The sequence below is a fragment of the Oryctolagus cuniculus genome, chromosome 4, assembly GCF_051225735.1.
Source record: "Oryctolagus cuniculus isolate XC-2025 breed Fujian yellow rabbit chromosome 4, ASM5122573v1, whole genome shotgun sequence".
In the NCBI taxonomy this organism is placed as follows: Eukaryota; Metazoa; Chordata; class Mammalia; order Lagomorpha; family Leporidae; genus Oryctolagus; species Oryctolagus cuniculus.
The window spans coordinates 1,930,245-1,950,494 of record NC_142870.1 but is presented as its reverse complement, the minus strand read 5'-3'; the positions used below and the strand labels follow the sequence as shown (position 1 = coordinate 1,950,494).

General features: G+C 55.8%; 4 protein-coding genes across 4 annotated transcripts in view; all 4 read right to left on the bottom strand.

Moving 5' to 3' along the window:
• Positions 1-20,250, bottom strand: part of TSPEAR (thrombospondin type laminin G domain and EAR repeats) — a 159,512-nt gene that overhangs the window by 35,388 nt on the left and 103,874 nt on the right. The window lies entirely within an intron of this gene.
• Positions 250-3,373, bottom strand: LOC103346336 (uncharacterized). Its single transcript, XM_070071767.2, has one exon. It carries the CDS (start codon positions 1,924-1,926, stop codon positions 682-684), a length of 1,245 nt encoding a protein of 414 aa, XP_069927868.2. The 5' UTR covers positions 1,927-3,373; the 3' UTR covers positions 250-681.
• LOC138849220 (uncharacterized) lies at positions 8,236-10,379 on the bottom strand. Its single transcript, XM_070071768.2, has one exon. The coding sequence runs from the start codon at positions 9,458-9,460 to the stop codon at positions 8,516-8,518; it is 945 nt and encodes a 314-aa protein (XP_069927869.2). The 5' UTR covers positions 9,461-10,379; the 3' UTR covers positions 8,236-8,515.
• On the bottom strand, positions 16,017-18,254 carry LOC100345049 (uncharacterized). Its single transcript, XM_017339775.4, has one exon. The coding sequence runs from the start codon at positions 17,903-17,905 to the stop codon at positions 16,964-16,966; it is 942 nt and encodes a 313-aa protein (XP_017195264.3). The 5' UTR covers positions 17,906-18,254; the 3' UTR covers positions 16,017-16,963.

Sequence of the window (20,250 nt, the reverse complement as noted above, 5' to 3'; positions counted from 1 at the left end):
CCGGAGCCCCGCTCCCTGCCTCTGACGGCCGCTGCAGGGCCTGAGGCTCCCAGGGGAGACCTGCGCAGTGTGGCTGTGCGGCTGGCGCACGTCCTCCCGCTCTGGAGTGCGCCTGTCCCCAGCCGGGTCGTCTCTGGCCTCTGAACTGGAGCAGCTCCTGTCTGCACACATCGCGGCAAAGACAGGAGTCCCCCGGGGACCACGCCCTGTAGCCTCAGGCCGGCCCCCTGGGACTCTGCTGCAGGACAGGACAGATCTGCCCCGACGGCCCTCGGGGCCGGCATCACCCCAGACCAACACCGGACGGCGGGAGCAGCCTTGGGAAGCTCTCAGCACGAGGGCGTGGCTTGGGCCCACCTGGGGCCCTCCACACGAGTGGCCCACGTCCTCTGTGATCTGCGGAAACACTGTGTCTGGAGGTGATTGACAGCTGCTCATACCATCCCCACCCGTGAACGACGGAGGAGAGGCGTCAGATGCTCAGGGCGGTTTATTGGGGAACCCATAAGGCACTAAAGGCCGAGGCTGAGGCCAAGCGACCCAGAGCAGATCCTGGGGACACAGGAGACCTGGGGGCAGGAGAGAGGTCAGTCAGCATGCTGGACGCATGGGGACCCGACCTGGATCAGGACAGGGCTTGGAGGGGCAGAGCCACGAGGAGGGCCCAGAGGAGCATGCCGGTCAGCAGCAGGACTGTCCCGAGGAGAGGCCGCAGCAGGCGGGGCGGGAGCAGGCGGGGCGGCAGAGCAGGGACACGCAGGAGGCCGGGCGGCAGCAGCTGGGCTGGCAGGAGGGGGCGGGCACGCAGCAGGCGGGCCTGCACACGGGGCGGCAGAGCAGGGACACGCAGGAGGAGGGTCTGCAGCAGGACGAGGGGCAGGGGCTGGGCTGGCAGCACGAGGGGCGTGGGCAGACGGGCACACAGCTCAGGGGCCTGCAGCAGAGGGTCACACGGCTGGGCTGCTGGCAGGGGGAGGGGCTGCAGGACGGCTGGCAGCAGGGGGAGGAGTCCCCAGAGCAGACGGGCACACAGCTCACGGGCTTGCAGCAGAGGGTCACACAGCTGGGCTGCTGGCAGGGGGAGGAGCAGCAGGATGGCTGGCAGCTAGACTGCTGGCAGCAGGGGGAGGAGTCCCCAGAGCAGACGGGCACACAGGAGACAGGCACACAGCTCACGGGCCTGCAGCAGAGGGTTAGATAGCTGGGCTGCTGGCAGGGGTTGGAGGAGCAGCACAAGGACTGGCAGCTGGGGGAGGAGTCCCCAGAGCAGACGGGCACACAGCTCACGGGCTTGCAGCAGAGGGTCAGATAGCTGGGCTGCTGGCAGGGGTTGGAGGAGCAGCAGGACGGCTGGCAGCTAGACTGCTGGCAGCAGGAGGAAGGGGTCCCAGAGCAGACGGGCACACAGGAGATGGACACACAGCTCAGGGGCTTGCAGCAGAGGGTCACACAGCTGGGCTGCTGGCAGGGGTTGGAGGAGCAGCATGAGGGCTGGCAGCTAGACTGCTGGCAGCACAGGGGCGTGCAGGAGCTGGTGCACGCTGACTGGCAGCTCCCTGGGGTGCAGACGAGGGTCACGGAGGGGGCTGGGGCGCAGCAGCTGGGGGCGCAGCAGGGGGGCTCGCAGCAGCTCTCTGGGCAGTCGTCCACCTGCCAGGAGTCGGGGCAGGGGTCACAGGAGCCGGGCATGCAGACGTTGCTGCCGTAGCTCAGGTTGCTGGAGCAGACGGACATGGTGGAGGTGGCCGTGGCGGGCGGTGAGCTGAGGTGTGAGTGTTTGGGTTGGTGGAGGTGTGAGTGTGTGAGGGCTTGGGGCTCTCCAGCTTTATTCCCCTCCCTGTCATTGTTTTCCTGCCCTGTCCGTATCCCCTTCCTTTTGGATGAGAGTGGCATCAGGGGTTGCTGGCTGGGCGCGGCCCAGCTCATAAATGCCTGAAGTGTCTGTTTTGCAGCGTCCCACGTGGGCCCGGGGCAGGAGCAGTGTGGGTCCTCAGGTGCTGTCAGTAACGCCCAGGACCCTGTGACAGCCCCATCCCTCCTGCAGAACTGGTTTTTCCCCTTTAGCCAACTGTGGCCTTGGTTCTGATTTCACCTTTATGTAAAGACTCACAGTGGAGATGCCCCTGGACGTCCGATGGGCTTGTCTGACCCAGCGTACCCTGAAAATGTTGCACGTGGAAAATGCATCTCATTCAGCCAGCTTAGTGTACTTCCTCCCCCAGCCCACAGTGCACTGCAGCACACAGTCCTTGCCCTGGTGACTGGGAGCAGAGCTTTGGGCCCAGCCCACGGGGAGGAGCTGATCATGTACTGCTATCCTGGGAAAAGATCCACTGAAATTCCAGTGTGGTCTGCAGAATGGGTATCACTTTGACACCGTCGTATGTCGGGCGGGGCCTGTCTGCATAGTTCATCACAAAGCAAGACATGTGCCCCAGGATGGTTAGTAGAATGCTCTGTATTGCCCTGTAGCTGGCAAGGCTGAAAGCTACCCTTTGTTCTAAAAATAGTGCTGATCATTTGGGCCAGACCACTCCCCATGGAGTGTTCTAGAAGGAGCCAGAAGCTGACCTCCTATGCCAAGCAGCCGCCATCCTGCCCAGGCTCAAGAGGGGGCGATGGAGGCAGGATTGTCCCTCAGCCTTGTACAAAGTGCTGTGTTGTGCAGAAACCTATCCCCCTCCACTCCATGGGGTGTCCCCCCCTGAAGCAGACCCTCACTTAAGACATGCTGTGGACCTCAGAGAAGGCTGTCCCAGGGGCCAGTGAGCACAGCGTGGCCATCCCTGAGGCCCACTGCAGAGGAGGCAGGATGGTTCGAATTGGTGAGAAGCTTGCTGTTGTCTGTGCTGGGCTACGGGTCCCAGTGGTGCAGACTCTGGCTTTGAGGTGTTTCTCCAGGGTCCCCTCACACCCCGAGACAGGGCTGCACCTCCGTCTCCAGTCGCGCCTGCTGCTAGTCTTCGTTGTCCTCAGCCCCTTCCCCTTCACTGCCACAAAGTGCACTTCTGCAGGCAGCGAACTTGTCTGTCCGCTTTGAGGTTCGATCTCTGAAGGCCTAACTTAGGGCCTGGCTCTTGGTAGAACCCTAATAAGAATGGATTGAAAGAATACTTATTTCAGGAAATGACTGAATGATGATTCTGCTTCCTGAATCTGATCACACAGTGCCAGCTCCCTCGTGCTATACAAATGCTCTGTCCAGCTCCTCTGGGACTGGTGTGTATGAGACTAGTCATCTGGTGAAGAAATGCCAGGGGAGCTGGCTTGGCAAATTCAGTCTCTACTTGAAGGCACCGGGAGGTACCAAGACAGCTGAGACTTGAGTAGCCAGGTCTCCAAGTGCACAGAAGTCTATTTATTGTTGGTTTTCTCCTTGAGTTTTTTGCCCACTTAGGTCAGAGACAGAGATTGAGAAGCTGAGCAGAGCTGTCAGTGGTCTTGAGGCAATGGAAGACAGAGAACAGTTCAGGACCTGCTGGGGTGGATGGATTCCCATAGACAACCCAGGCTTTCAGTTGCAGACCGGACTACTAGGAAGGGGGACTCCCTGGGAGCAGGGAGAACCTGAAATACGGCTGGACCCATGCTTGAGTCAGCTCAAATGCCTTCCCAGAGCCTGTCAGAAACAAAGGCTCATCCCTCAGAGCCAAACAACAGCAACAGACACTCAAGTGGTCTTTTTAACGTTTCATACATTAAGTGTAGAATTCAGTTAAAGTTACAAAGTGTACTGGAAGACAAGAGCAAGTGACCAAAGGACCAAGAGAGGAAACAGCCCAGTAGCAACAATCCTGCAGAAGTGGGTACCAGAATTGTCAAGCATGCATTTAAAGTAATGGTGTTAATTCTTTTCAAGAAAATCTGGAACAAGGTGGAGAATTTTTATTGGATTCTGGATTCTGGGAAACAAAAAACAAAAGAATGCAACATAAGTTCTATAAATGAAGAACACAGTAACTGAAATAGAAAGCTTAATAAATTAATTTGACAGCATATTTGACAAAACCAAAGAGATTAGTGATGAAAGGGAGATAAGGAAATACCAAGACTGAGCAGTGTGGGGGAAGGATAGCAATAGAGAAAATGGAGATATAAACAAGAGATGTGGTGAAAAGAACTGACTTGGATTCTGAAAGGATGAGGAGTGGCTGGAGTTAGTGGACAAGAGCTTTACAGTGATGAGAGACAGGAACTCATAGATAGAAAAGCATTTAAGAGCATTTACAAAAATACATAGGAGGAAAACCACACCTGGACCCACTGGAGGTGAAATTCAGAGGCAGAGAAAAATTGTAAAACAGCTGCGGTGGAGGAAGACACGTTATCTTGAAAGCAGCAGCGTAATGCTGACAGCTTACATCTCAGTGGAAACAGTGACGGCCAGAAGACAGCGGAACGACGTTGTTCTCACCTGAAAGAACAACCTCTGAGCTCTGTCCCTGCACAGAACACCCTCAAAAACAATGATGGAACCGTCCTTCTCAGGCAGGCAGATGCTGGGAGAATGTGTCTGCAGCAGGATCTGCACTAAAGTGAACACTACATGTAGCCATCAGAAACAGGATGATGAGAGCCAGAAGCAGGGAAATGGATCGAGAAATTAAGTGTAACAGAAGAAAGGTACGTACGAGAAAATCCAAATGAATATTGACTACCAGATGCCTTGCAAGTTTAAAAATATTTATAGAAATAAAAATCATAGCAATATGATCATGAAATTCTGGAGGGGGCTCTTGGAATCAGAAGGATCCAGACACACTACATTGTCTGGGAACTGGCACCAGGTCTCACTTACATTAGATTTTTTGAAAGTCAGCGTTTGTGTTGTAATCTCCACAGCTAAGTGGAAAGTAGTTAACAGACTGAGTAGGGTTCTGCCAGGTTCGCATCTTCCCAGACTGCCAGTGTGTGATTTTTTTGGAAAGAGGATCACTGCTGATGAGACTAATGAAGATGGGGTCATCAGGATTCAGATGGGCCCCAAATTGAATGGTCAGTGCTTCTAAGAGACAGAAGGAATTCAGACACCCACAGGGACAAACCCCATGTGAGGATGGAGGCAGGGACTGGAGTGGGGCAGATACAAACCACAGGATGCCAAGCTACGAGAGGCTGGAAGGGTTGCGAAATTCTCTCCCCCACAGCTCAGAGAAAGCATGGCCCTTATGACGTCTTTACCTCAGACTTGTGTCTTGTAGGACTGTCTGAGAATAAGTCTCTGTCTTTTAAGTCACCCTTTCTTGGTAAGGGGCAGCCTTAGACACTCATACATTGAGGGTAAATGTGGGAAAGAAGACCTCAAAATTACCCAAAAACACTAAGTCAAGGAAATAAGAGGAAATGGACCAAGCATAAACAGAAAACAAAGTGAGGATGTAGGGTTACGTTCAAACATGGCAGCAAGTCCCATTCTCTTTGTTGTTCTTCACACCAGACTTCTGTGGCTTCCAAACAATTAGGTGTGGAGGTCATTCACTGGTATTTAGCTTTGCATTTCCTTGATGACTCACACACAGAACATATTTTCAAGTATTTCTTTGCTATCTGTAGCTCTTCTGCAAAAGGTAATGATTGAAGGATTAAAAAAGATTGGTGTTTGTCAGAGGTTGGGGTAAGGATGTGGGCAGATTACAAAGGAGCAGTAGGGAACGTTGTGGGTGATAGGAAGAGGCTGTAGGTTGATCGTGGTAGTGATGCACCTATATATGTGTTTGTCAAGACACAAAGACTCACGTAAAGTGGAGGAAAACATATCCCATATCTGTTAGAGAAATCTAGAAGAATCTAGGATTAACAGCCTTCCTACCAGAGAGCTCAATGTGCAAGCACTTTACCAGTGAATTCTCTCAGATGATCAGGAGAGGAGAAACACGAGCCTTAAACACCTGAGCTCATTTTGTAGGCCGGCATGGTTTTCCAGATCTCAGGCATAGAGGGCCTGAACTGGCTGCTTCCAGTCAGAGCCACTGAGGAATGCTGTGCTGCCCGGGAGGTCTGGGGACAGGAGGCCTGGCTGGGGAGAATGGCTGGGGATGGTGGGAGAAAAGGAACACTGTTAGTGTGTGCAGACTGAATGGCAGGAGCTGAGACCACAGGACATCATCATATACTGGCTAAAGTCAACCCATGAAGAAGATATAGCAGTTGTAAACATGAACACAACCAACAGACCCACCCCAAATATATGAAGCAAAAATGAACAGAATTGAAGAAAGAGACAATTCTAGTTCTATAATAGTTGGAGACTTTAATAAGCCACTGTCTAATAAAAAATGAAACAATTTTGCTGGATTGATATTCAGTAAAGAAATAGAGGACTTAAGAACACTACAAGCCAGGCACACCTAATACATCTAGAAAATGTTCAACCACACAGCAACAGAATACACATTCTTCTCAGGTGTTCATGGGACGTGTTCCAGATAAGAACATGCGTTAGGACATAAAATTACTCTCAATAATTTAAAATGATTGAAGTCATACATGGTATCTTCTTTCAGCACAATGGAAAGAAACTGGGAGTCAATAACAGAAGGAAAAGTAGAATTCACAAACAGAGGTAAAAAACCAGTCCAAAGGAAGGAGAAACCAGAACTTGTGGTGCTCAGAGGGAACTTAATGTAGCTGCAAATGTCTAGAAAGAAGAGGGCTCTCAGAGATTTGCCTGCAGAGACATTACAATCAAAGAGTGACGATTTAAAAACAGAGGAGGCTGTGAAAGCAGCAGGAGGGAAGATTGGCATCCAGTCTCACTGTGGACTGTGGAGGCCAGAAGGCACTGGACAGATACGTTTAAACTGCCCGGGTCAGGGACAGAGGGAGGAATGACCAATCAACCAGGAGACGACTACTTCTGGCAAAACTATATCTTAAGTATGTGTACCTCAGAATACCTTAAGTATTAATACCTTGTGTGACCAGAAAAAGAAGAGCAAATAAATACAGAACCAGCCGGAGGGAGCAATAGACTGAAGCACAAATAAATGAAATTAAGAGTAGGAAAACAACAGAATCAACAAACTCTAAAGTTAGTTCTAAAAGACAAACTTTTAGCTCAAATTATTAAATAATTCAAATTATTAAAATCATATAGACCATCACTACTGATCTTAAAAATTATTACAAAAGAATGCTATGAGTATTTGGACACCAACAGTAGGATAAACAAGACGTAAAGGAAAAACTCATTCCCAGGGCTGATGGCTTTTTTGTTCCTCGTTTCTTCATGCAACTTTAAGCTACTGACTACTGCTCTTCTAGGTGGTCCTGAGTTAGTTTTACTAGTGACTGATGAGCACTGCTTGATGTATCTGAACATGTGTTGCTCTCTCCCTCATTTTTGAAGGACAGTTTGACCAAACAAACTTACTCCTGGTTGGTTGATGGTTCCTGCCTCTGTCCCCGACCCCAGTGGTTGAAATACACCATTCCATTGCCTTCTGGCCCCATTGCTTACAGTGAGAAATTGGCTGTTAATCCTCTCTCTTGCTGCTTTCAAGATTTTCTACTTGTTGAATCTTGACGCTGCTTAAAATGTCTCTCAGGCGAATCTCTTTGCATTTGCTCTATTTGGAGTTCATAGAGTTTATTAAACATGTATATTCATGCATTTCCTTAAATTTCCAGATCTGGGGGCATTAATCACTCCCCCCCTTTCCTCTTCTCTCCTTCTGGAACCCCTGTGATGATGTAGGTGTCTGGTCTCAATGGTATCTCACAGCTGCCTTAAGATTTGTCTGTTTTTCTTAATTCTTTTATTTTACCTGCTCCTTGGAGTAGAATATTTCAATTGATCTTCATATTTACCCTCTCTTCTGCCTGCTCATGTCTGCACTTTAAACTGCAACATGAATTTTTTCCTTCCAGGAAACTGGAACTTAATTCCAGGATAATTGTGTGTGTGCAGGTCGGGGACACCCATGCCATCCCGAGGTGCCACTGAGGACCCAAGGCCAGCTGGTGCCAGAATCTCCCATCCCCCACCTCCAAGCTCAGCTGGGCTGTGCACCCTGGAAGTCCAGCACCTGTGCCATGGGAGGGGCAACCTCCACCTGCCAGATGGGCCCAGGTGGTGCCCACAGGCCCTGACCAGGGAGTGAGGCTCCTGGAGCCCACAGGACCTGGAAGGGCAGCCAGACACCTGGGCAACAGAATGAGGTGGTCAGGGGCTGCCAGGTCAAGTGTAAGAACCCCAGGCCCCACCGCTGGTCCGAGAAGCAGCGGCCAGGGCCTGAGCCCCTCCCGCCCAGGTGTGCCACAGAGGACTCCAGGTCAGTGTGGGCAGTGTGGGTTTATTGGTGCTCAAAGACTGAGAGTGACACTGCTGGGGCCAGACCAGGGCCAGCCCTGACCAGCGCAGGGACGGCTCACCCAGCCAGGGAGCGTGAAGGGAGCAGCCAGGGCCCCGTGGGCCCCGTGGGGAGTGGAGCACAGGGTGCTCATTGCTTGTGGTAGGCAGGGTGGGCAGGAGGCTGGTGGGAGCGGGAACCTAAGTCTGGCTGGGACGTGCCGGTCAGCAGCAGGACTGTCCGGAGGAGAGGCCGCAGCAGGTGGGGCGGGAGCAGGCGGGGCGGCAGAGCAGGGACACGCAGGAGGCCGGGCGGCAGCAGCTGGGCTGGCAGGAGGGGGCGGGCACGCAGCAGGCGGGCCTGCACACGGGGCGGCAGAGCAGGGACACGCAGGAGGAGGGTCTGCAGCAGGACGAGGGGCAGGGGCTGGGCTGGCAGCACGAGGGGCGTGGGCAGACGGGCACACAGCTCAGGGGCTTGCAGCAGAGGGTCACACGGCTGGGCTGCTGGCAGGGGGCGGGGCTGCAGGACGGCTGGCAGCAGGGGGAGGAGTCCCCAGAGCAGACGGGCACACAGCTCACGGGCTTGCAGCAGAGGGTCACATAGCTGGGCTGCTGGCAGGGGTTGGAGGAGCTGCACGAGGGCTGGCAGCTAGACTGCTGGCAGCATGAGGAGGAGGTCCCAGAGCAAACAGGCACACAGGAGATGGGCACATAGCTCACGGGCTTGCAGCAGAGGGTCACACAGCTGGGCTGCTGGCAGGGGTTGGAGGAGCTGCACGAGGGCTGGCAGCTAGACTGCTGGCAGCAGGAGGAGGAGTCCCCAGAGCAGACGGGCACACAGGAGACGGGCACACAGCTCACGGGCTTGCAGCAGAGGGTCACACAGCTGGGCTGCTGGCAGGGGTTGGAGGAGCAGCACGAGGGCTGGCAGCTAGACTGCTGGCAGCACAGGGGTGTGCAGGAGCTGGTGCACGCTGACTGGCAGCTCCCTGGGGTGCAGACGAGGGTCACGGAGGGGGCTGGGGCGCAGCAGCTGGGGGCACAGCAGGGGGGCTCGCAGCAGCTCTCTGGGCAGTCGTCCACCTGCCAGGAGTCGGGGCAGGGGTCACAGGAGCCGGGCATGCAGACGTTGCTGCCGTAGCTCAGGTTGCTGGAGCAGACGGACATGGTGGAGGCGGCCGTGGCGGGCGGTGAGCTGGGCAGGGGTGAGTGTGAGTGAGCGAGGGTGGAGGAGTGTTCAGGGCTCAGTGCTCGGGGCTCTTATACCCCAGGATCGCTGCCCAGCCGCAGCCCCACCGCAGCCCCACCGCAGCCCCGCAGCGCCCTTCCCCTTCCTGTTTGTGCTCTGATCCTGGAAGACCTCATTAGTTCTCAGCTCGTAAACATTCTTCCGTGCTGGGCAGGGCCGCCTGCCAGGTCCAAGTCTGGCCCAGCAGGGTCACCGAGCAGGTGGAGCCTCCCTAGGCTGACCCCGTGGGCTGTACCTGTGGGATCCACTGCTGTGACCGGTGGGCTCTCAAGTCAGGCGCCGGCCCTGGCGCAGCAGCCCTCTGGGAAAGGGGGTCAGTTTCTGGGGAAATGGCAGTGGTGCTTGCTACATGGGCTCTGGGATCCTGCCTGATCCGAAGTCAGGGATGGCAGTGACCCCAGGACCCGCCCCTCCACAGAGGAGGAGTCAGGAGCTTACAGCAGGGCCTGCTGCGTTAGGCTGACCAGGGTTGGGGATTGTAATGAGTGTGGCCCTCAGCCTCTGAACCTCCTTTTCTGGAGGCCAGGCCCAGTTTTCCTGGCAGAGGCACGTCCTGGTCATGGCCTGTGGGTAGGGAAGGGGAAGCCAGGGGTCGGGTCGCTCCTCACTGGTCCAGCTGGCCTTTGCCCAGGGAGGTCAGAACAGAGCAGGCCCTGCCCCTGGCTGGGAGGGACACAGGCACCGCCACTTGCCTGTGTGGATGCGGTGCACTGGCTGGTATCCCTGCTGGGAACCCAGACAAGGAGGGCTCCGCGAGGTTTGCCGGACGAGGGTATGGTGAAAAAGCTGTGAGTGATCCCAGAATGTCTGCACCGCAGTGAGTCGTACAGACGTGTTGTATCTGGTCTCAACAGGGTCTAGCGTGAGACGTGAGCTAGAAAGCGGTGGTGAGAAGGCCTCTATCCGAGCAGCAGTACTGCTCACCATGAAGCAGGAGCCAACAGCAGCGATGGCCATCGGCACGGGAGTTCAGTTGGCGTCTGGGACAGTGTGCCACGTCACAGTGCCTGGCTCGAGTCCCGGCACTGCTTCCAATTTCTGCTTTCTGCTCATGCTGACCGTGGGGGCCAGCGGTGATGAGACCCTACCACCCTCATGGGAAGCGTGGGCTGAGTTCCAGTGCTCTGGCTTTGGCCTGGTCCAGCCCTACTGTTGTAGGCATTTGGGGACTGAACCGGTGGACGCAACATCTATGTCTGTCTGTCTGTGTCTCTGCCTTTCGAGTAAATGAAAATGAAATTTTTTTATTTAAAAAAATGAAGAGCATCACATTTATCATGAAGTTTTGGTGGGCAAGTGATGAAATGTTGTTTTAATACAGTTATGGGGACAGTGACACAGAGAAAAAAGTTCACAAGTGCATCTATTCTAAGAAGAATAGATGATGTCGAAGCCTGCAGAACAGATCATCCATGCAGTGTATGAGGGAAAATCCGTCCTGCCCTTGCCCCGACTACGGAGGGCAGATGCCTGACACCAGAAGCAGCTGCCACCACCGCAGACACCACAGATGCACAGCTGACGGAGTCCGGCCTGAATCGAAGCACAGCACACTTTCTGCTCAGTGGCTAAGCTTGTCCCCCTTCAGCTGCGGAGGAGCAGAGCTTCCGTGGAGACTGAACCAAGGTGGTTCTGAAGCTTTCCTTGCAAGAACTGTAACAGGAGATGAAGCCTGGCTTTCCCGGTGTGGTCCTGAAGACAAAGCACACCCAGAGCAGTGGCTACAGGAGGTGGGAGTGGTGCACTCTGAGCACAGGCAGAAAGGTCAGGGGTCAAGGTCATGGCAACAGCGGTTTGTGATGCTCACGCATTTTCCCTGTTGACTTTGAAGGGTCAAAGAACAACATCTGCTTCCGAGACGACTGCTCTGAGGAAGTCAGCCAAGGCTTCAGCAGGAAGCCCCCAGAAAGCTTCTCCAAGAGCGCCCCTCCCCCACGGCTGCCCCACCCACTGCTCTCAGACCAGGGCTCTTCTGGGGGGGTCTCTGTGGGGAGTTATCGGGCACCCACCTGACGGTCCTGGTTTTGCTCCGCTGACCTCTTTCTGCTTCCTCTTCTTAGAAAATCCTTAAAGGACCCCCACTTTTCTCCAGTTAATGGAAAGTGCCTGACCTTGTTCCATTCCCAGGACTCTCAGCTCTTTGGTGATGGACTAAACATTGCTTACAAAAACAGCTTGACCTTGGTGCAGCTGACCTTGAGAAATCAGGTTTACATTTTCAGTTTTCGTCTTTCAATTCCATTTCCCACAAACTCTGTGGAGACCCCTCCTGGCGTCCAGAAGCTGCCAGCATCTTGCTGGGCTGAGGCTCCCCCACCCGACAGGGGGAGACCACACACTTCATGGATGCCCAGCGATCTCATAGCTGAGGTGGCCATGGGATGCTTTCCTGCTGATGTCAGGAGGGAGGTGAGCAGGCCCCCTCACCAGAACCTTCCACTGCTGTCTTCTAGGGCAAGTCAGTGTGACAAGCTGAGAAATAAAAAGATGTGAATTTCTGGTGTTTGCAGGTGACATGAGTGCACACTTAAAGATCTGAGGCATCTGTTGGCGTAGTTGTCACAGGCCACGGTCCCCGTTGGTGTGGCCATCACAGGCTGTGGTCCTGGGTCGGGGGCTAAGGACAGCCCCCACCCTGCACACTTGCTGTGGGAAGCTGAAAGCACAGTGGGAAAGGACCTGTGGGTGCTGTGGCCCAAACTGGAAAATGCCATGCAGGAATGTCAGTGGGTGACAGGAGCAATACAGACTTGGCCACAGAACACAAATGAGTGCGGCGCCTACACAAAGTCAGGTACATGATGTCTCCCGGACGCAGCCTCCAACGGGGCAGCCCAGCCCAGCCCTGTGCAGACCATTCATCCTGGGCCCAGATTTCATCACAACTCACATGGGTTTTCTGCCACAGTTGCATACACCATGGCCCTGACTGTGGCAACAGGCCTATCAGGCCACACACAGTGATGGTCAGCAAGTCCGCTGCCAGAGAATCTCCTGCCCAGAGATTTCCCTGATGGAACACGGCACGGTGCAGGCCTGAAGACCCTGGGACAGAAAACCTCAACATACCCTAGTGACACCTGCGGTAACTTGGGCGATAACCTTTGTCATGCGGTTGGTGTTGGTGACCTCAGAGGACACCCACTGAGCATGGGCTCCAGGCCCTGCAGTGTTCACTGCCTCTCAGCTCAACTTCCACATCAGCTTCCTGTTGAAGTCCGATGGACAGATGGGGAAGCTCGGCACGGAGAAGGAAAACAACCTGCGCACGGTCACACAGGAAAAAGTGGATTGGAAGGCAGCTGGGCTGTGCATAGGATCTGCATGCAGGCTCTGTATGGGGTCAGCACACGGGATCTACACACATGGAATGCACATAGAATCCATGCATGGGATCTGCGTATGGGATCTTTTGTGCAGAATTTGTACAGGATCTACACACAGAATCTGCACAAAGCATCAGTGTTCAGGACTTCATATGATATTTACACAAATGATCTACACGTGGGATCTGTACATGGAATCTGTACATGGGATCAGCACACAGGAGCCACACACAGGAGTCCCCCATTCTGAAGTGGTGGAAACTGAAGACAGCAAATGCTGAGGGAGTTCAGCTCCAAACAGCGGGATTAGGAATTCACACAGCGCAGGAAAGAGCAAAGTGATGGCCACAGGGAATGGGCTCAGTATTTCAGTAGAAACACAAGGAGTTCTTCCAAAGCACCAGGTGAGGGATGGGCCTCCAGGGATGGGGGAGGGGGGAAACAGCACGTGTGCAGCTGAGACTTCACGTGAGCGGTCGGAGGCAAGAGGGAGGAAGAAACATTCAGGACAACAGGAAGAAGTCAGCCCTTGCACACTCACATGGCCTGGGGCTCTGGCGGCTGCCACGTGGTCATCATAGTTTAGGGGGGCGGGGTCTGAGGTCAGCCACGGGCTCATGACCGGGCGGCTGGTGAACGGTAGTGCAACTGGAACTCCTGCCAGGATGGGTGCAAGTGTGAATCACAGAGGGACTGCACTGCATGCGTCCTGTGAAGCAGCCGGGTTCAGTGATCGCCAGGAGCCTCTGCTGCCTCGTTCTGTGCCATGGAACGGGAGCCACTGGGCACACACAGCTGCCAAGCCCTAGAGATGCAGCTTAGGCACACGCCGGAATGCGGCACTTTGGATAGGCTGGGAGAAATAAAGCTGAGTTCACTGCACCTGTTGCCATTTGTTGGCTGCGGTGAACTGGGGCTCCACTCCTCCTGGGGTCCGCTCCCCCGAGATCCCAGGCATAAGACACTGAGGGACAGGAGCTCCTGCCCTACCCAGTGCCTCCCCGGCCATGCTGCTCATTCCTGACTTTAGTAATTAAAAATCCACATCGGGGAAAACTGAAAACTCCTTAGTACAGCCAGAAGCACAGCACTGCACGTCTTCTAAAATTCTGGAGAACGATGAAGGAAGAAACCAGACCCTCAAAGGTCTTTCTAAATCACTTAACTGGCCGGCGCCGTGGCTCAATAGGCTAATCCTCCGCCTGTGGTGCCAGCACACCAGGTTCTGGTCCCGGTCAGGGCGCCAGATTCTGTCCTGGTTGCTTGTGGAGAGCAATCCGGACTAGACTAAGTTGCTCGAATTGGGGCTTATTCTGTGCATCTGCTCTCCCACAATATGGCGCTGGGAGAGAAGTGAGCAGCTTCCGCACAGCTGCCTCCAGTTCAACTAATAAACTGTAGGACTTGCTCCTGATTGGAGGAGAGCAGCGTACTTGGCGTGTGGGCAGCCGAGTTAGGATTGGCGGAGGAGGACTATAAAGGAGGAGAGAAACGGCATGCACCGGGAACATCTATGGGGAACATCTAAGGGAACCCGTGCAGCCCCCGAGAAAGCCGGCCGGCGGTGTGCCGCTCCCCTGCGGAAGTGGGGAATGTGGCCAGGGGGAACTGCCCTTCCACGGAGGTGGAAGGGATAGTAGCCAACCCGGGAAGAACCAGCAGCAAACCCGGGGAGGGCCGAGCAGACAGAAAGAACAGCGCAGGGTCCTGTGTCGTTCCTCCACGAAGAGGGGGAGCGACATAATGGTGCCGTGACTCGGATGTGAAGCCTAGGCAGGGCTTAGTGTCGTTCCCCCATGAAGACGGGGAGCGACAGTTGCTCCTCTTCCTGTCCAGCTCTCTGCTGTGGCCAGGGAGTGGAGTGGAGGATGGCCCAAGTGCTTGGGCCCTGCACCCCATCGGAGACCAGGAGAAGCACCTGGCTCCTGGCTTCCGGTCAGTGCAGTGTGCCAGCTGCGGTGGCCAGTGGGGGGGTGGGGTGTGAACCAACGGAAAAGGAAGACCTTTATCTCTCTCTCTCTCACTGTCCACTCTGCCTGTCAAAAAAATCAATTAACTAATTTTTATTATTTGAAAGGCAGAGCATACAGAGAAAGAGGGAGAGAGGTCTTCCATCCACTGGTCCACTCCCCAAATGCCTGCAACACTGGGGTGGGCCAGGCTGAAGCCAGGAGCTGGGAGCTCTGGCCAGTCTTCCATGTGGGTGCGAGGGCCTGCGTGCTGGGGCTGTCATCGCTGTCTCTCAGGGTGTGCATTAGCAGAAGTGGAGCCAGGACTCCGACCCAGGCTCTCCAAGACGGGATGCAGGCATCCCCGGGCAGCTTCACCAGAGCACCACGCCTGTCCCTGTATTTTAGACGAAAAGGCGACAAACAGACACAGAAGCAACATCAAGAGCGAGGAAATGCATCCAAATGGCAGGATGAGGAGTGAAATCATCAGTTGTGAAGTTTATCAAGTATTTCTTCTTAGATGAAAAATATCAAAAGTTAAAACCAGAAAGAAAGTGCCCAGCGTGACAAACGTGGCAAAATGAGGGAAGGCAGGAGCGCTGTGAGCCTTGCGTGGGCATGTGTGGGGCCTGCACTTGTCCTCTCTGGCCGTCAGGACCGGGGCGTCCTGTGCCTGGGCTGCCATCTGCCCACGCCTGCAGAGCTCAGCACAGGGCTGGCCCAGCTCACCACTGCGTTGTTTCTACCTCAGGGAGGTGCAGCCCCCTGACAGAGCCAGGCTGGCCGCGCAGTGGGGCGCACCTGGAGGGGGCCAGGGCCCCCAGCTCGAGGAGCCCCCTTGCGGCTGCAAGCTCCCAGGCACTGAGCCTGCTGACTGCACCAGCAGGGTGTACGGTGGTGACATTGTCCAGAGCAGGGCAGGCCCACTCCTGGCTGCACACCGGACCCTGGACATTGGGGGCCCACTGCTCCCTGCTGTGCCTGTGCCCCTCGCATCCCTCACCCCCACGGGTTTGGGACTTGGAAAGCAAAAGGACACAAGAAGGACCCTGTCCTCCTGGGGCCTGCGTACTCCGAGAGTGGCTTCCGAGCTCTGTGTGGTCTGCCCAGAGGAGCCAGGAGCACACGGGCTGTGCAACCCGGCTAACAAGTGGCTCAGGGCTCAGGGCAGCGCTGCGGGGGGATGAGGGACTCAGAGCCCAGGGGTCAGAGCTGGCGCACAGCGGCAGCTGCATGTCAGCGAGGGGCTTCAGTGCCCCAGGATGGGGAGCTTCAGGCCAAGAACCAGGCAGGAGCTCCTGCCTCTGGGGCTGGGGTCTAGGGAAACTCCTGGAGTAGGAATAGGAAGGAGACCAAGGGCGTGGAAGCACAAACAGGAAAGGCAGTGGCCGCGGGGCAACTCCCATAGCCCGCAAGGTGTGCGGGCCACGAATGAGGCACTGGCAGCCGTCACCCTCTGGTGCTCACAGGCCTGACTGTTGGCGACCAGGCCGCTGCTGCTTCCAGGGGCCTGCTGTCTGCAGCTGTGAGGGACCGACCATTGAATCCCACCAGAAGTTGTGGAAGACAGGCCACCATCTCTCCTCCCTGGGGCCCAGCCCTGACCGGCAGCACTGAGCAGGTGGAGCCAGAGTGTATGTGCTCTGAGGGACGCTGCTGGTGTGACGGACTGACCGAGGCTGCCACATGTCTGCAGAGGGAAGGGCAAGCACGCACAGCCTGGAGCCACCTTGCCTGTGGGGCCTCCATGCCCCCAGCACAGTCACTCCGGACATAGTTCCAGGCCAGGTCCCAAACCAGCCCACCGGTTACCAAGGCCCTGCTCTGCCCCATGGCTCGCCCAGACACTCAAGGGAGACCTTGGAGGAGCACAGGCAGCTTTATTTGTTAACGAGCAGGTCAGACAGGTCACTCCCATGGGGCAGCACACATCTAGCTGGTGTGTCAATGAGGGGTTGGCAGACGCACGCATCAGCTGCACTCAGAACCAGCACAGCACCAGACTGCCCACGAGGATGCAGGGCATGGGGCGGGGCAGGGAGCTTATGAGACAACGACATCCCAGATACAGCTTAGGGTGCCAAGGATTTCAGGTGAATATGAGAGTCTGCCCGAGACAACATTGGAGGGTAGGACATGCTGCTCAGCAGCAGGACTGTCCGGAGGAGAGGCCGCAGCAGGCGGGGCGGGAGCAGGCGGGGCGGCAGAGCAGGGACACACAGGAGGCCGGGCGGCAGCAGCTGGGCTGGCAGGAGGGGGCGGGCACGCAGCAGGCGGGCCTGCACACGGGGCGGCAGAGCAGGGACACGCAGGAGGAGGGTCTGCAGCAGGACGAGGGGCAGGGGCTGGGCTGGCAGCACGAGGGGCGTGGGCAGACGGGCACACAGCTCAGGGGCTTGCAGCAGAGGGTCACACGGCTGGGCTGCTGGCAGGGGGAGGGGCTGCAGGACGGCTGGCAGCAGGGGGAGGAGTCCCCAGAGCAGACGGGCACACAGCTCACGGGCTTGCAGCAGAGGGTCACATAGCTGGGCTGCTGGCAGGGGGAGGAGCAGCACGAGGACTGGCAGCTAGACTGCTGGCAGCAGGGGGAGGAGCTCCCAGAGCAGACGGGCACACAGGAGACGGGCACACAGCTCACGGGCTTGCAGCAGAGGGTCACACAGCTGGGCTGCTGGCAGGGGTTGGAGGAGCAGCACGAGGGCTGGCAGCTAGACTGCTGGCAGCATGAAGAGGAGGGCCCAGAGCAGACGGGCACACAGGAGACAGGCACACAGCTCACAGGCTTGCAGCAGAGGGTCACACAGCTGGGCTGCTGACAGGGGTTGGAGGAGCAGCACGAGGGCTGGCAGCTAGACTGCTGGCAGCACAGGGGTGTGCAGGAGCTGGTGCACGCTGACTGGCAGCTCCCTGGGGTGCAGACGAGGGTCACGGAGGGGGCTGGGGCGCAGCAGCTGGGGGCGCAGCAGGGGGGCTCGCAGCAGCTCTCTGGGCAGTCGTCCACCTGCCAGGAGTCGGGGCAGGGGTCACAGGAGCCGGGCATGCAGACGTTGCTGCCGTAGCTCAGGTTGCTGGAGCAAACGGACATGGTGGAGGCGGCCGTGGCGGGCGGTGAGCTGGGCAGGGGTGAGTGAGTGAGTGGGTGAGTGAGTGAGTGAGGGTGTGAGGTGCTCAGGGCTGTTGGGGCTTTTATACCCCTCTGTGGTGTTTGTTTTCCCAGCAGCCGCTGGGCGGAGCCTCCAGCTTCCTGGCTTTTGGGCGCTTCATTGTTTTCTTGTTCCTTGTTCACGCTGCGTGGATGCTGCTGTCTTGTTGCTCTCTGGAGCTGTGCTGGGCTGTCCCTGCCCGCCTTATCCTGGAGAAAACCAGCAGCGAAGCTGATCTCGTCCTCATTGCTGGTTGTGAGTGGGGGGATTGGCAGGAGCAGATGCAGGCGGGCTCAGCACAGGAGCGATGACCACGAGGGAGAAAGCCTTTGACTGATTGCAAGCCGAACTTTTGAGACCCTTCCTTTTGATCAAGCGCATATACTTGCACCATACCCAATCTTCATGGCTCCTACAGGCCCCGAGTGTGGATCCTAGCAAGCTCTGCACCCACGTGGACATGATCTTCCTTGGCCAGAAACTCAACCAGAGATGCTGGCCCCACTCATCTTGTGGACATTGTCATGGTAAACGTAGACAGCAGAGTCGGCTGCACATGGAACCTTGAACAGTCACGTCTCTATGTAGAGAACTACGGACCAGTGCTTGGAACCTGTAGGCTGGATAGCAGCCCCCCCCCCGCCGCCGCCCTTTCTGTCACTGGGCTCCACCAAGACCTCTGACAGGGCAAGGGCTGGAGCCTGGTGAAGTTCACAGCTGCAAGGATCTCTCCAGAATCAGCCCAGGACCGCACTGAGTGCTTTTGGGGACAGTGGGCTCCTGGGTTTGTGGCCCCACTGACCTCTGATGGTGGAGTGGGAGCCCTGCTGGAGTCTCCATGCATGATCCCCAGTGGAGAAGTCCAATTTCCATGAAATAAGGACCAAAACTTTCCAAATATATTTTCATGTATACATTCAAGAAGCTCAGTCAGTGCCAAGTAGGACAGAAAACCCACAGATAACTGAAGGAAAGTAAAAAAGCTGAAGTCAAGAACAAGGAGAACGTTCCAGAAGCAGCAAGAAGAAACGACAGGTCACATCCATGGGAGCCCCGGAAGGTCAGTGACCGACATCGTCAGACTGGTGCCTGGGGGTGGTGGGTGATCAATACTCCAGGTACTCAGAGGGCCAGAACTGCGAGCCAGGAATCCTGTATCCAACACAGCCATCATTCAGAATTGAAGGCAAGGGCAGACATTCTAGGTAAATGAAATACTGGAGGGTGAGCAGACATCTCCAGGTGCGTGCCCTGGCGTCCAGGTGGGAAGCGGCCCCAGGCGGAAGTCAAATTCAGTGGAAAACCCGGAGCACAGTGAGGAATCACACGGCGGTAGAGGGCACTCCGCCCGCACGGCTTCCTCCTCTCGGAGGGAAACTGTGAGAGGGTGCACGACGCCGGGCTGGGCCTGTGCCACACGGAAGCCTGATGGCTTTGAGGACCACAGCACGAAACCGTGCACGGGAGGCAGCGGCACTGGGCCGACCTTGACGTCTGCAGGAGCGAGGGGACCGGGCAGTAAACACAGACCCACTCCCGTCTCCTCTGAGCGTCTTTAAACGTCAAGAACCCTAGAATCAGTCACCGCGAAGACACAGTCAGGAACCCTAGGAGTCAGTCACCGCGAAGACACAGTCAGGCCTTTTCCACGTGTAGATGCAGCACGTGTAACCACGAAGCCACAGAAGCAGAAAAGGCATAGACGTACACAGGACACATTCTTTTTATCCTCCCTGGAATGAAGGTACCGTAAGTCGGAAGTTCATTTTGATAAGATAAGTGTATGGTAAGCAGTGGGCAACCACTACGGACAAGCTAGAGCAGCAGAGTGAAGGCATCATGGACTGAATCAAAATGCTGCGTTAGAAAGATCTTCACCGGATGCCAAAAGAGAGTGAAGAAGGAAGAGAGGCGTGAAGCCCAGGAAAAGATGACGGACGGACCAGGAATAAAAGTAAAATAGAAGACGCCAAGGCGACTGCAGCTGACATTTGTTTCTGCTGGTAATTACTTCACATGAAGCCACGGCCGGTGCTGAATCGGCAAGTGTTACACTTTTGTTCAAGCAGAAATAGAGTTAGGTTCCTGAGAACGAATGGTCCCATCGTCAGCAGTGCATCGCCTTGCTTTGTGCGTGTTTGATTTGACAGCTTATGCATCAGCGTTGAGTTCGTACCCAACAGCACTGTAACTCACAACTGCATAGATGAGTCTGACACACGTGTGCACCGTCATGACAGAGCCTGTGCCCTTGGACACTACACTGCCTCCATCATCACACCGAGGG